This window comes from Rousettus aegyptiacus, unplaced genomic scaffold (assembly GCF_014176215.1).
Source record: "Rousettus aegyptiacus isolate mRouAeg1 unplaced genomic scaffold, mRouAeg1.p scaffold_m13_p_3, whole genome shotgun sequence".
Taxonomy (NCBI): Eukaryota; Metazoa; Chordata; class Mammalia; order Chiroptera; family Pteropodidae; genus Rousettus; species Rousettus aegyptiacus.
This window is the reverse complement of record NW_023416306.1, coordinates 162855256-162868974: the sequence shown is the minus strand read 5'-3', so window position 1 is coordinate 162868974 and position 13719 is coordinate 162855256. Positions and strand designations below refer to the sequence as shown.

Here is a 13719-nt window from a genome sequence, read left to right as displayed (position 1 = left end):
CTAGATAGAAATGACGTCAGGAGGAAACATTGGCCGAGGGATTGGAGTTTGCGATTTTGTGTTTAACATTCAAGGGAAAGGATGGAGTTGGAAGAGTGACACATGATAATGATGAAGAAGTGGGAGAGAACTAGAGAGTCTGGTGAGCTGACTACCCGCCAAGTCCCCAGGGAGGTTCTAGGTGGAATTTTGAGACGATGATGCCCCAACTTCTTTTTCAGGTGTGCCATTTACGGATGGTATACCTCAGGTAGTAGCAATGGGGAGCCGTCGTACGGAAAGTGGGTAGAGAGTGATCATCTATGTTGCCATCCTGTATAAAAAGGCAAACTAATAAGTTAGAGATACACTTCAAGAAAGCTGACCATACCATACTCTAAATACTTGCACAGGATTCAAGGTTGAAGGAACTTGGTAGGAGGCAGTATCATACAGTGCAAAGGGCATGATTTTTGGATTCAGATAAATGGGTTAAGATATTTATTTTTATCATTTACCAGTGTGTGATGTTTAAAAACTTCATTTTTTTCTGAGACTCAGTTTCCTTGGAGGTAAAATGATCATGATAATCTCTACTTTACAGAGTACTTCAAGGTTTAAATGGAAATAATGAATTTAGCAGGTCTTCACCAATGACATCCCTCTCTTGTAATGAAATACAGAGTAACCTGAGGACGTACCCTGGTTAATACTGAAAATCTTTCTGAAATTAAATATTCACAAACTAATGAGGACTACAAATTTATTTATGTATTTATTGGGGCAAGGAAACACTTGGTTGACCTCACAGATCGCAAGGACCCTGTCAGCTTACAATCCCTTATTTTTATTTATTTTTATATTTTACGCCCACAGCATCTGGTCTTCCCAGGTGGTCTCCCATCCAAGTTCTAACCAGACCCGACCCTGCTTAGCTTCCAAGATCAGATGGAATCAGGCTTGTTCAGGGTGGCAGGATTGGGCTTGTTCAGGGTGACAAATATATTAATATTTATATGTTAAATATTTATGTAACTATGTAAATATTTATATAAATATAAATATTTAACATAAATATTAATATGTTTATTAAAGTAATATAGTTAAATATAAAAATATGGGTGTTCCTAATTAGACTTTTCTGCAATATAGTACTTAATATTACTTAAAGGAAATTATATTTCACAACTCATGAAAAATGAAAAGTATATTCTAGGGAAGAAGGAATTCTAGACATTCCTATAAATCTTTTTCATTTGTTATATTGATTTTTTTAAAAGAAAAATATTATCATTTGTCAGATAAATTTGGCATGACAGCAAATGTGACCTAATTTTAATCTGTAGGCTGTCTTTCATGGTAAAACGCTTAAGTTTTCTCCCTCATTGTCGAGTGACCTAAGTTCTGACAGATGGAAATGTTTTACTGCTCACAAAGAATGATTTGACACAGTCATAACTTAATCTTTGCTGTCAGCTTGCATTTTTTACAGCTAATCTTTTCAAAATTGTTTTTGAAATTATTTTGCACATGATTCTCAAATTATTTTATAATTACACTCTATTAAATTCTTCTGAAAATGCCAAGGCAGAAGAAGCCAGTAATGTGATTCATAGTTAGGAGTCTTCCTTTTCATAAAATGAAAGAATCAAAAGAAATGAAAATGAAGAGATATTTGTTTTTACCAACTTTGAATATATTTATGAGAGAAATTATCTGTATAAATAATTGCTTTCATATTTTAAGTAAAATATTGTCATCAAATATGAAACAAAATACTTTTTAGAAACAGTTAAATGCTTATCAAATATTTAAAAGGAAACTATGATGACAATTTGATAATTACTATACTTGGTTGATATTTTTGTGGGGTCTTTTTGCCTAAATGACATTGATGTTATTTTTCTATACATATTTGTGAAGCAAATTTTATGTATTTAAAGTAGTTTATTGTCAATCAAATTTCCAATAGTTTTGAATAAAAATATTTAAACAAATGAAACATAAGATTAGGCATGTTTGTATTTCTTTAAAATTCTGTTGTCATCTCGCCTTTATTCTCTTTACTGAACTACATTTTATTCGTCAGTTTTCAAATATGTTTCCTCTTTTCTCCTTGCTCCTGTTGAAGGCAGGGGGTAGTAAGGTAAGTATTAAAGAAAATACTCAAAAATTTACTCTTTTGGTCTTCATAGTATTAAGGTATTGACTTTTTTCCTATAAAACATGAAACTGAATTTGTCAAGAAAGAATCAGAAAACAAAATAAGACTAATCCTACGACACAGCTGGCGTTTTTTAGGTACAGTATGTGGGCGTCGTCGTGAGAGTTTTTATTATGATCATGGGTTTTATAGCTAACGTCCCATAAACTCCTAAACTCAAGATGGTTTTAGTTTTTTCTTAAGTTTCAGAGGCTCATAAAACAAATTGTTAATCCTACATTTCTTAAACTTTTGTTTATAAACCCGTAGGCTTCATTTAATGCATGTTTAACATAGTCATTAATTTAAGAACGTTAACATAGGGCAGTGATGGTATTTGCGTGTTTAATGAAATATGTGCAAGAAGGGACTCTGCTTATAGCGACTTTTAGTGACATGAAAATGTCTTCAAACGGTTCATGAAACAGAGCATTGTAGGAAAGGCTCGTCTACTGAGGAAGTAAAAAAAAAAAAAAGGTATCATTAGGAAAATGCTGGAAGATAAGGATGGAAAAAGTAAATTTGAGACCAGATTGTGCAGAAACTGAAGTATTAGGTACTCCTTAATTTACTTGACAGACAGCAAGAATTATCTGTCTTACGCAAGGGGCGATGTGTACAAGATATGAGTTTAGAGTGTGATGTAACTTCTAAAAAGGCCTGTATAATCTAATCCTATTTTAACAGAAATAAAACATTCAGATCTAACCTCAGATGTGAAGTTGCTTATTTAGGACTGATGTCTGCATTTTAAAGGAACGTTGATAGTTTACAACGGTCTAGAAGGAAGCTCAGGATGAAAGAGAGTCGGAGGCCACTTCACACACGTTGTAGGAATCACTTATCTAAAAAAAAAAAGAAACTAAGTGGAGATATAATTGCTGTCTTGGGTATGAACAGCTTTTATGTAGAAGTGACCTCTCTGTCACCGGCAATGTTTATGCAGAGTTTAGATGACCAGTTGTCATTGGTTCTATACAGGGGTCCCCAACCCTTGGGCCACAGACCAGTACCGGTCTGAGGCCTGTCGGGGACCGGGCTGCACAGCAGGAGGTGAGCGGTGAGCAAGTGAGCAAAGTTTCATCTGTATCTGCAGCTGGTCCCCAGCACTAGCATCACCGCCTCGGCTCCACCTCAGATCATCAGGCATTAGATTCTCATAGAAGCACCGGTCCCTGGTGTCAGAAAGATTGCCGCCCGCTGCTAATAAAGGGATGTCCTAGACACGTAAAGAGGATGCCTGGTTTCAGTGGGAGGATGGACGAGATGACTTCTGGGTCCCATCCAATTCTGTTGTGGTCATTATGTTATTAAGGAATTTTTTTTTAAGTTACCTCCTTTGCTAGCAAAGTCCCCTGTCCAGCGGCATCCTGAGTGACTCACTCTGCCTGCTTGATGGGACTGGACTCTGGAATAGAGGGAGCTTAAACTCCATAGACACTTTCCTTAAGAGTGGCTGCCATGCTACTAGCCTTTTAAGTTAGTTGTTAATGTTTTACTGCCCTTTCTTAAGAACAAAGCTTTAATATTTTATTTGAAATTCAGATAGCACTGTAGAATAATAAGAATGGCAAGCTTTAATGGTTACGGCATAGAGCATGTTGAGTTTTCATTTATTTTTCTTTTTAACTTCTTCTGATACCCTGCCATTAACGGAGTACCTTAAGCCCTTTCTTAAATGCAGTGATTAAAAAAATAGGCCTTTAATGTATGCAATATAGTTTATCTGCATCATTAAACTTGTAAAAATATTTTATCATAGGAGGTATTTTGCTAGTATTTTAAATTTCTGTTGTAATTGTTTCCCTTTTTTTATCTGCTGCTAAAAAGAGGTTCCAGGTAATCCTCTTTCTTTTCTATGTTTTATGAGGCTGAATTTTGTATTTTCATATTTTTTATCTTTTTTAATATTTCTCATTAACAAGCTATGTTACTTGGTCTTCCTCACCTTTGTTCAGTTTTTCACATTCTTCCCCTTTGAAATGAATCTTCCTGAAATAAATAACATCTCAATTATTAGATTCATGCTACATAAGTAATTTTACAAGTTGTGTGATTTTAAGCAATAATATATCTTAACTATCACACAAGATCGTATAGATAAAAAATTACCTATTTCTAAAAGCTGTCAGATGATAATATTGAATCAAGTTCAACAAAATGCCTTGGAAAAAAGCTATGATTCTCTAAAATGACCCTAGCAGAAATATTTCTGTGTTAAATATTATAAATTCAATTACATTTATTATTTATAGGCATTCAAAAAGTATTGAAAAAGGTTCGAAACCAAAATTTTGTGGTACTGTGAAGTTCTTTGTCTTCTAAGTCCATTTAATTTTTATGCCATTTATTAGTCATGCTTGTATACTTCTATATACTGCTTCATATTACACGCGAATTTACGCATTTCTTTTACATTACATGTTAAAGATATTAATACTTCATTTGCTTTTTATATATAAATAACTTGAAAATCATTTTAAGAATACGAATATGCTTTCTATGGATTTGTTTATAAATGTTGGAATTTTTTCACAGGAAAGTTAATTTGTCTCATTTCTTGATTTAGTTTTTACAAATTGAATATTAGCTTAAAATTTAGAGGAGGGAGTTGATAGATGATTGACTTAGATTCAGTGTTCAAATTATTAAACATTTGAAAAGTAGTTATCTGAATTAAAACTAAGTGATGTGGACTTTGTAAAAAATTAAAGAAAGGGTTTTAGGGGAAGAGCCTCCACATTTAATGAATCAAAATGAGAACCTAATGGGGTGTTGTAAGTAGATCCTGAACTCGTAGTGGAAACAGATGGAGGGCTAGCCTGAGAGCTGCTGTGCGGGTAAGGTTGATACAGGTTTCGTAAATAGTGAGGATAAGGGAAGAGAAGGAGTCAGAGGCAGTGGTGATCACCTTCTATAGAGTGCCGTGTGGTTTACAGTGCTTTGTAACTGTAAAGCGTCTTGCTTGATTAATTGATGGTGATGCCTCAACCACACCAGGGACTTCAGGAGAAAGAGAGGGTGACGGTCACGGAGGGGCAGATAACGAGTCCAAATTTGAACTCTGACATGATTTTTGTGGCCAACAGTATACAAAGTTTGCAGAAATATTTTCAAAATTCAGTTCAAGAAGAATATCGAGTTCCTGCCGTGTGCAGAATACTATGCTAACTACTTTAAAACAGTAATGCAAGCTTTGTTGATAATACACTCCAAGAAGTTTTTAAGTATGTAAAACTAACAGCTGTATATTTTTATAAGCAGTCTGCTCTCATACTATTATAGAATTTACATTGTGAAATATATAGCAAAGAAACTAAAATGAATAAGAGGTCTAGTATTTCCTTTCCACCTTTGTGCTTTTGAGGATATCAGGATGTAGAGACCACAGTCTAGTGAGCACCACAGGGGGGGTTCACTTTTGGACAGCGTGCCAGACATCTCTTCCTGGAGGGCAGGTGAGGGAGGCTCAGTGACAGGCGCCTCTGATCTCTGCCTTTCCTCATGCCCACTTCCCTGTCTTAGGCCCCCTGTGAGCAGGGCCCCGCCGCAGCCAGAGAAACTCCAGACGAACAACGTTGGCAAGAAAAAGAGGCCCATAGAGGTGAGGAAAACCCATTGTCTGGTGTTAACTTCTTCTTTACAATGTATCTGGAGTTTATTCTGTTTCCTTTTTTGTAAAATACCCAAATAGTATTCGTTTTTTATAAAAATAAACATTACAAATCATCTTTTTCTGTTTGGTTGTAAAAATTGATTGCTTAACTGTCAAGTGTCAGTTTTAGATTGATATCCTGCTTTTTATTTTATTCATCATCCTTTTAGTTTTCAGTGAATAACATCCTGAATCGAACTGTGTCTCAGAGAACTTCTAAATGTAAATATATGTGAATGATTTATGGCTGATGGAAGCACATGCAGCTCTGCAATGTCTTACATTTCGTGGTTTGAATTTATGTTAAAAATTTAATACTTAAACTAAATCAGGAACTTTTACCCTGTGCAGTGTGTTCACTTTAGGGTTCAGTGAAGGCCCTACTTCCAACCAAAGAAACTTTCCTCAATAATTAAGAAGGAAAGTTCTCCAGGCATTTCATAACCCCAGTATCAGCAGCAGCAAGCTAACTTTGCTAAATCAGGTCAAAAACGAGGTTTTAAGGCTGTGGGTGGGTGATAGTTGCACTTCCTGCCCCACTCAGCCTCCGGAGGCCGGTGAAAGTGGTGGACCCTCCAAGAGCCGGATTGTCTGCTGAACTGGGACACGAGTTATCAGGTGGCATGCTTGGTTTTGTGCACCAACACGGGCGTGCTGTTCAGACCCTTAGATGTGCGTTACTTGGATGTAATTTATACTGAGTAGTGTATGCAGATCAGACATTTTAACTAACAATGAACACAAATTGAAATATTCTTTTCTGGGCCACAAGAAGTGTTTAATATGTGAAATCTTAAGAACTAAAAAAAAATCTTAGAATCAGATGGCCTGTGATTCCCTTTTCATTTTTATAACTTTAGGCAGAAAAGTATGAAATGTGTGTTTTAGCTGTGCAAAACAAGTTACATAGAGAAGTACATCTAGCTTAATTTTGTGTTGGCAGTTTGTAAAACATCAAAAACTCGCCCTCCATTTTGACCAAAGACATAGTACTGTATACAAGAAAAACTAGTGAACATTTAGGTGAGATGGACTGTCTAATGGTTTTATCATTGTTACAGGACCTTGTGCTGGAGCTCGTGTTTGGCTATCGCGGCAGAGACTGTAGGAATAATGTCCACTATTTAAATGACGGTGATGATATAATTTATCATACTGCATCCATTGGAATTCTGCATCACGTTGCTACAGGTAGGAAACCCTGATTCTCCATCCCCTACTTTTTTTTTTTTAAATTTAAGATTTTTTATTTAGCATCTTAAAATTCTTTGTGAAAACTATAAATAATTAAAATGGATGAGCCCAGAATATAAATATTTAACTTTCTGGTACTATTTCAAGTAACCAAATGTACAGTCTTGATGGACTGTAACGGCAGAAAAGGCTTTCATAATGCACAGTGCTCCCAGGTCTCTGTTAGAAGTGAAGGTTTACTGTTATGTTAAAAGCAGTTTTATAGTGAAACCATTCATAACTTCACTCTGTTTCCTCATAACCTTAACGTGAAAATGGATGGTTTGGATGGTTGGCTCCAGTAGTGGTTGCAAGTCACATGTTGTTGGGTGAGTTGACTGCTGGGGGGTGGGGATGAGGTGGGTAGTATTCTTACTGAGACTTCGGAAAGCCAAAGAAGCTAGCTAAGAAAGCTGCTTGCCTTTGGCTCACTGATGATACCTTATTTGATTCGATAAGGTAAGAAATATTTCCTGATGTTTATTTAACTGATTGGATTATTGAAATGCAAAGCTCTTAGCATCATTTGATGACCAATGATGTAATAAGCCTACTAGCGACATTCATATGTAATTTTGAATTCTGTTTTATTTTTTTTAAAAAATGTAAACTTCATAAAGTCTGAAAGTTGGAAGTAAAAATAGTGGTTATCTAGTCTAGACATTTCTGGCTTTTTCTTCTGATAACTTTATGCCGAATAGGTAAAGAGTAGATTATATGAGTGATAACTGCCTCCCCCCACCCCTAGTCAGTATTAATCATTAATATCTTTCTGTTTGGGTTTCCTAAAGAAAAGGATTCACCAAGATCACACAGAAGTTAGTGGCGACTTTCCATTTAATTATCTGGGTCATATAAAAAATATCACTTAGAAAGAAAATCCTCTCTAAGTGAGACTTCAAAGAAAATAGAAAATTTTTTAAAAACTAGAAAGGGATAAATGTCTGAGTACACCTTCATGTGTATGCAGTCATGCACTGCTTAATGACAGGGATACCTTCTGAGAAACGTCGTGAGGTGAGGTGACGCGTGCAAACCTCGCAGAGTGCACTCACACGAACCGAGATGGTCCAGCCTGCAGCACACCTAGGCGCAGGTACAGCCCATCACTCCTGGGCTACAAACCCATACAGCGTGTTACTGTACTGATTACTGTAGGCAGTTGTAACACAGTGGTAAGTGGTTGTGTATCTAAACATATCTAAACATAATAAAAATATAGTATAAAAGGTAAAAAAAAAATTGTACACCTGTAAAGGGCACTTATCACGAATGGAGTTTGCAGGACCAGAAGTTGCTATGGGCAGGTAGTGAATGCATGCGAAGCCTGGACACTACCGACCACTGTAGACTTTATAAACACTGTACACTTGGGGCACACTCAGTTTATGAAACAACATGAGATTAAGTCAACAACTTTTATATGACTGGCAGCGCAGTGGGTTTACAGCGGCATCACCACAGACGCGTGTGATGCCTTGTGCTATGACGTCTGGATGTCACTAGGTGATAGGAATTTTGCAGTTCATGACGATATTATGGGACCACCGTCTTACATGCGGTCCGTCATTGATCAAAATGTTGCTAATGCAGCATGTGACCGTCCTTATAATTTTCTTTACTTTTCTTATGTTTAGTCGCCTTTTATTATGATGGGGCGTGGAGCGAGGGCAGAGGGGAGACCAAGCACTGAGATTTGGCCTCTCCAGTTTTGGGGATACATCGCTATGTTCGTGGTCTACGAGCTGATCTACCAGTTTAGCTAACAGCGCATGTTCATTTTGAGAAGTGTTAAAGTAATATTAGATCCATGAAGCATTATCGTTAAATTGTTTCATTTTGCTTTCTGGATGACCTCATACTGATGGCCTTTTGTAATCTGGACCCAACCTACCACCTTTTCCACCCCTGCCTTATTTGCACAAGCCTAGGTTTATTGCCTGCTGTATGATCAAAGTCTACAAAGGATTTTTACTGTCACTATTACTAGATGGATTACATCTTTGATCAAAATTCTTCAGCACTTCCCCACAGATTGCAGAATATAAAGTTCAGTAGGCTGGCATTCAAAATCCTCTATAATTCTAGTTCCAAATTGCCTTTCAACTGTATTTCTCACTTCTTCGTGACGCTATACCTCAGCCAAATGAGCTATTTATTTGCACACCCAGTACTTTCCAGCCTTTGTAGCTTTGCTTAAAGTATTCTTTTACCTAGAATTCCCTTCCCTACTCACCTTCGCAATCACAGAATCTGCTCTGTCAATCCAGGAATACCATGTGTCTGTAATTAGACTCTGCTGTGAATTCCCATAGCATTATTGATCTTCAACTCTCTTGTGACACTTGCTGTCTCTAGCCTCATGTCACATAAGTTTGTGCCTTTTAGGGCTCTGTCCATTTCGAGGTGTCTGAGTCATTTTTCCATCCTTATGATGAGATGCGCATATGAAGTGCTCAAAAATGTGTTGAATGAGTAAATAAGTTAAACAGCAGTTTATTACTCTGCATAAATGTATTTGGTTGTTAAATACCTTAAAGTTTTCAAATTTAATTCTCAAATTCTTTTTTATAGGGACTCAGAGTTTTTATCAGGAACATAATGATGATATTCTGTGCCTCACTGTTAATCAGCACCCCAAATTTATCAACATAGTGGCAACTGGCCAAGTAGGTATGTTTCTATATTTTAAAAAGAAACAATTTTAAGTAATTTCTTGTTCAAGTTAATTCAGTATCCTAGGAAAAAAATTACAATATGTCTGTGTATTATTCAAAATGTATTTGCACATAAAGCACACAACCAGTTTTAACGTATCCTTTCTCTCACTTTGGTCATCTGAATTGGTTCAGACAGTTCAGAATTAAGAATAAGCTATTTTATGGTAGTTGAAATGGTCGTTTTTAGTCCTTTAGCAGAAATTTCTGCTCAGCTAAAGGGTTTAATTTAAAAGCAGAAAGGAAGAATTAGAGGTAAATAGGGGAGCCAAGAACTAACTAGACGGAGGGCCAGGACATCTGCGTCAGCAGGGGTCAGACTGACGGGAGAGAGACGCCCAGTCTCTTCCACGTTAGGGAATCCCTCTGCCCTTTTCTTTTCCTGGGATTGGTCTAATTTGCCAGCTGTTTTGAAAGCACCTGAACTGCTCCTTTTTTTTTTTTTTTTTTTAAATTATAGAAAATGTAAACATTAAGGCCGTAACTCTATAAGCAAAATGATGAGCGCCTGGCAGGTCTGTGTAGGACACATCTGCCCATCAGTGACCACTGTGTACACATCATAGATTCCGTCAGTCAGATCTTCACAACGCTGGCATAGTTTTTAAAAGTTATTGAAATCATGAGGTTCGTTGGATCTCAGCGGCCTCAGCTGCTAAGCCAGCTTTCCAGGTGTCTTTTTCTTCTTAAATAAGATAATTTATGCTTTTAAAATCTTCATCTTCATACAGGTGCTAAATTTATCAGTTCAATACTTATTCTGCAGGTTGATTACTTCTACAGTTATGCCACAAAGACTCTTGAATTTTTCTTTTTTGTAAAGTTTTCTACTTTTAAAAAGAAAGTGGACAAATACTTCACTGTTACATACAAAATATTTTAATCTTTGAATATAAATACGTAGGTCTAGCCCCTTTTTGTACTGGTTTTTTTTTTTTTTTTTTGAAATTGAAGCCTTATTTTCACTCTGCAGGAGGACTGAGGAATTATGTTATTACCATTTCGGTCACAAAAGCACCTAGTTTGGTGCCTGTTGGCATATACTTATTCATTTATTTTTTTATTGTTCAGTTAATTTTTATTGAGTAAATTCATTTATTTAACAAACTTACTGAGCACCTGCCATGTGAAAGGTATTGTCGTAGGTGCTGGGAAAACAAGCAGCTTACAAAAAACCGCCAAATCTCTACTTCCATGGAATTTACATTCTGTGAATAGAATTCTAGAAGGTCTCATTCTTTCATTCCCCAGCTTTGTTCCTTCTCCTTTCCTTTCCCCTCCTCTCCCTCTGTTTAGCAGCCCTAACATATTAGTGCCACAGTTTTCTCTTTTGATTAAGAAATGTGGTCACAAGTTAATCTTTCATGAAATTTGACTCTTCTCCACTTTTTTTCCTTTTTTAAAAATTGAGACGTAATTGACACATAATGAGGGACTCTCTTTTTCTAATTTGAAAGTCAGCACCATAGGGAACGTGGAATGGCTAATTATCTCCCCATCTCTCTCCTTCCAAGTCAAAGTGCAGGCAGTCCAGAGGTGAATTTTAGATGCTGCGCGTAGCCCTGTGCCTTGTCCCACTTGTGCCCTTCCACAAAACAGAAAAATTCTTTACCGATGACTGAAGCGTAAGATAGATTCAAGGGAAGACGAAAGAGTGAGGGGTTTTTCTTTTCTGGACCTAAAGAGAGTCGCATCAGTACTTTGCCTGCCAAGCTTGTCTAGCATTCGCAAAGCACAGAACACTGCCGGACACTGTTCTCTTTGTCAAAAATCATCTAGATCATAGAGGAATTGAAATATTTGCCTTTGTGGTATTTTAGTCAAACTTTTTTTTTCTCGGCTAGAATCTAAGAATCTCAGGGCCAAATATATCATTTTATCCAGTCTGTCATTAAATGTTTGAATCTCTCCTGTAACATCTCCAGTAAAAGGTCCTTCCACATATGCTTGAACCCCGTCATCACTGAACAGCTAACAAAGTAGCGTACCCTCTCCTCTGGAAGCTGGTATAAAGTGCTTCTTTAAGTTATCTTGATCGACAACTTGAAAATACTTAGGCCCGTGATATTTAGGTCTTTATTTGTATTCTTGTCCCAGGTTCTGCAGGTCAAAACACCCTGAGTCTTTCGACCATTCTCCATGTGGACTAGTTTCAAGTCCTCTCACCATTTGGTTGTTATCAGAGCATGTTCGGAACTAAAATTGGTATTTCCCGAGTAGTCCGTTTAGCAGCCAGCCTCCTTTTTCTCTTTTATATTCCATATCAGAACACTATGGGCCAACATTATCAATATGTCCTTGAAACCAGTACTTCATAGGGACATAAGGCTCTACCAAAGTAAAGAACAATCATCTATCTTTACTCCTCTTTTTCTTGCTAAAGACTTCTGCGTCTAAAATTTCATTCAATAGATATTTCCACCATGAATATGACAAGCACAGATTTTCATGTCGTCTTTCTTTGCAACCTTTCATTCACATAGCAAAAGTTTAATTTGAAAACATTAAGAAAGGGGTTAAATTGTGGCCTGAATGAAGAACTTTTTCTTTCTTGAGTGATTTGGTAACTTTTGCCATCAATTCTCTCAGAAGGTTTAGATCTAATTCTTCCCTTCCAATAGAGATGCAGTATAACTTTAAAGGGTCTATTAACAGTTCATTTTATAACCAAAGTGAGAGTCATATCAATTTAAATCATATCAATATTGTTAATGGTAAAATTTCATGTAGTTCATTAAATACAAAGAAAATAACTTACTCAAAGTTTGAAAGGTTATATACATAGAATGTTAATATATATGTATAATTGAAATTATCGATTTCACTTACAGTTGACTCAGTTTCACATAAAATTAATTTTGTATATAACACTTAAATTATTTAAAAATTATCACTATTTTATGATAATTGAGGTTTTACAAATTTAGCTTTTAGTATTTACATTAGTTATGGATAATTATTTTTCTGCTATTTTTTCATTTTAGGTGATTCAGCAGACATGTCAGGTAAGAAAAATGAATCATTTTCTGTTTTAGTTTTATAGTTTAATAATGATAATCCAAAATTTTATAAAATAATAAGATACTTGACCCTATTTTGGATTTTTTTTAAATGAAGAATATATCATTTTAATGTCGTGACACTGAGCCCAGTCTAATGATAGATAAAACTAATATTTTTTACCTTTTATATTTGCCCAGCACTGTTGTAAGTACTTTGCATATATTATATATTTCGTCATCACAAGAATTCTTTATGGTAGGTATTAACTTGTCAATATTATATAGCAGGTAAGAGTGGAAGCGGGATTCAAACTTAAATATGACTCAATAAATTTTATTACCTAAAAATAAAGTTTTTAAGAAATTTATTATTTTATATGCCATCCCTATTGTACATATTAGATGAACAGATCATTTAAAGATTTAAAAAAAACTATTGTTGATTTTGACCATGCATTTGTGAATTTAAATAACTAATACATGAACGGTGTGTTCATTGTTTTTAGATATTTTAATAACTAGGCTTTTCAACTCAACTTTTATAATACAGTAACAACTTATTATATTAGTTTACATATTATAGTAAAAATTAGTAGTTTAGTGAGAAAACATTTCTCAGTTATTCATATCTATTTCCCTCCCTTCCTCTAGCATAAAGCGTAACTTTGTAATTTGGCTATTCAACTACACATTGATCCAGGACAACAGACAAAGTCCTTACTCTCATGATTACACTAAAAATCAGGGGTTGGCGAACCACAGCCCTTGGGCTAAATCTAGCTCACCACCTGTTTTTGTTCCGAGACTGAACTATCTGCTGACTTATCTATTCTCTTTTGAAGGGTATAGCTCCTGGAAAAAGGACCATACAAAGCTATCATTTTTTAATGTAGAAAACACAGAAAACGTGGGGGGGGAGGGCGGGATTTT

At 35.8% G+C, this 13719-nt stretch overlaps 1 protein-coding gene and 1 pseudogene across 11 annotated transcripts in view; one reads left to right on the top strand and one right to left on the bottom strand.

Moving 5' to 3' along the window:
• Positions 1-13719, top strand: part of EML5 (EMAP like 5) — a 115055-nt gene that overhangs the window by 89260 nt on the left and 12076 nt on the right. For 5 of the 11 annotated variants that reach the window (XM_016123793.2, XM_036238218.1, XM_036238220.1 and 2 more), the window contains 6 exons: positions 2111-2125; positions 4013-4021; positions 5708-5786; positions 6899-7028; positions 9645-9743; positions 12772-12792. In XM_016123793.2, the coding sequence (XP_015979279.1) occupies positions 2111-2125; positions 4013-4021; positions 5708-5786; positions 6899-7028; positions 9645-9743; positions 12772-12792 (353 nt within the window). Of the gene's footprint in view, positions 1-583; positions 794-2110; positions 2126-4012; positions 4022-5707; positions 5787-6898; positions 7029-9644; positions 9744-12771; positions 12793-13719 lie in introns of those variants that run through there. The other 6 variants (XM_036238221.1, XM_036238219.1, XM_036238223.1 and 3 more) reach the window with 4 other exon arrangements.
• On the bottom strand, positions 847-963 carry LOC118600907 (annotated as a pseudogene).